The sequence below is a fragment of the Pyxicephalus adspersus genome, chromosome 1 (assembly GCF_032062135.1).
Source record: "Pyxicephalus adspersus chromosome 1, UCB_Pads_2.0, whole genome shotgun sequence".
Classification (NCBI taxonomy): Eukaryota; Metazoa; Chordata; class Amphibia; order Anura; family Pyxicephalidae; genus Pyxicephalus; species Pyxicephalus adspersus.
The window spans coordinates 168157076-168159241 of record NC_092858.1 but is presented as its reverse complement, the minus strand read 5'-3'; the positions used below and the strand labels follow the sequence as shown (position 1 = coordinate 168159241).

The following is a 2166-nucleotide window of genomic DNA, read 5'->3' as shown; positions in this document are numbered from 1 at the left end:
AAGGGGAACAAGAACTGTGGAAAGATTTAAAAGCAAAGCTTGAATTTGATTCTAAGGTGAAATGGAAGTCAATGAGGAGAACTACAAAGAGATGCAGCAGAGGAGGAGTGGTAGGATGGATAAGCCATACATATATATATTGCTTCTTGTGCCTTGTGATCATGGTGCTAGAAGGTGCCTCCAATAGTCCATTCTAGCATCATGAAGGTTCAAGATGCAAAGAGTTATTATTCAAGCACAGATTGGATAGCATGATATCTAAATCTGAATTGCATTTATGATCCAGGAAATTATTAAATATTCCCTCTCATCCCATGGCTTCTCACCCAGGTAATTTGCTCTGTGTCAGACCCTTAAATGATTTCCAAGAACAGAATCTGCCCTGCAACAAACATTCAGCCTGAGCTTGCAATATTCTTTATGGCCACTAGGTGGCCCCTTTGACTCTTGAATCCAATAGAACTGATGCTGAGTCTCTTTGCAGCTGCAGCCTTCTGATTGGCTTGTGGCTTTGGTGATGCTCCAGGGTACCCTCTTTTAAGAGAAAAGAAAAAAAGCTTTGCACATTACAGCTCTGTCTGCCAGTCCCTCAGTGTAAAAAGGAGACCCAAGGACTGTCATCTCTAAGCAACCATGAGCGAGGTAGGTGCTCACTTTTCCCATATACTGCAATTATTTTCTGCAGTCTCTTTAGAAACTGTTACTAAGCAGCAGAGCACAGATACATGGAAGGTTGTCAATCTGCAGGTATTACAAACTATTGCTAATTGTTCGCACAATACATAGCAGGGGCTAGAATGTATCCAATACTCACCTGGGTATCTTTTCTTTACCTGCAATTAGTTGTAGTTATATAAAACTATATGCAAATATATCTAAATTTACAATAAAAAGTTTTTGCTGTATAACAGGTTGTTGAATTGCAATAATATCTTTGTAGGATTTTGGATTTCATGAAGCCAGGCTTATTCAGTGCAAAGAAGCAGAAGAAGAGTTAATAGAAAGTGCAATAAACCATAGCAATCTAATTATTGCACTTGTATGTATGTATTAAAAGAGGATTTTTGATTGGACAATATAGGTCTGTGCACTTTTATTTAGTCAATAGGATGAGCAGAATTTAATATTTGCATTCTGTAACTCTTTAAAGGCTAAACTTGTGTTGGTCTCTTTGAGAATGGTTAGTAAGTCCCCCACGGAACTGTTTGCCGATCAGACCAATCAGGATCTGTGGCTTGGCCGCTGAGCGTATGCAACACAAATGCACCATGGAAAATTGAACAGTAATAGATTGATTATATAGACATGTCCCAATACTTCTATTAACAAGACATTTTAAACCTCAAAGGGTTTTTTACCCCCCACTGTTATCCCCTAAGCTGCTCTGGCATTGCACAGTTTTCCAGCTTCCAGTGTATGGGAACATTACGCCTCTTAGATTGTAAGCTCTTCTGTGCAGGATCCTTACCTTCTCCTGTGTCACTGTCTGTATCTGTCAGTCATTTACAACCCCTGTTTATTGTACAGTGCTACATATTATGTTGGCACTATATAAATACTGTTTATTATTGATAATAATAATAATAATAATTATGCTGATAAAAGTTGGATTATAATTGGTTGTTACGGCTCCCTGTCTATCATTGCCCTTTGCGCTGTCATTAAATCATTTCTTATGGCAAGTGAGGACAGGGGGGAGTCCCAGTGATTTACTATAAAACATTTGCTACAGTAGAATCTTTCTGTATAGTTTACTGCTAATAGTACAACCTGTAAAAAAACTAAAAACGGTAACTGAAACATGTATATATATGATAAGTATTGATATGTAATTTGCAGGTTACACATTCTCTATTGATATATACAATGGGGAGTTCGGTATGAATATTTCATAGAACCACAGGGCTGATGGAAATTAATGATTTGATTTTCTCATGCAATTAAACCTCCGAGGACAGGTTCTATCCCTAGATTAGGAAAAAAGCAAATATTTTTAGTTTTATTCGTTTGCACAGTTTTGTGAAATTGATATGTTTTGTTTTCTGTGTAATGATTGCAGAGTGAATCTGGTGTATATCATAATGTGAACGATATGGCTTCTTTTATATGATGGAAATATAGAGAAGGATAGATAGATATGAGATAGATAGATAGATAGATAGATAG

The 2166-nt window shown here is 36.9% G+C and overlaps 1 protein-coding gene across 2 annotated transcripts in view; it reads left to right on the top strand.

The window, feature by feature from the left end:
* Positions 1 to 502: 502 nt before the first annotated feature.
* Positions 503 to 2166, top strand: part of PCP4 (Purkinje cell protein 4) — a 44114-nt gene continuing 42450 nt past the window's right edge. For both annotated transcript variants that reach the window (XM_072399587.1, XM_072399579.1), the window contains exon 1: positions 503 to 642. In XM_072399587.1, coding sequence (XP_072255688.1) covers positions 634 to 642 — 9 coding nt within the window. In that variant the 5' untranslated portion in view covers positions 503 to 633. The remainder of the gene's footprint in view (positions 643 to 2166) is intronic.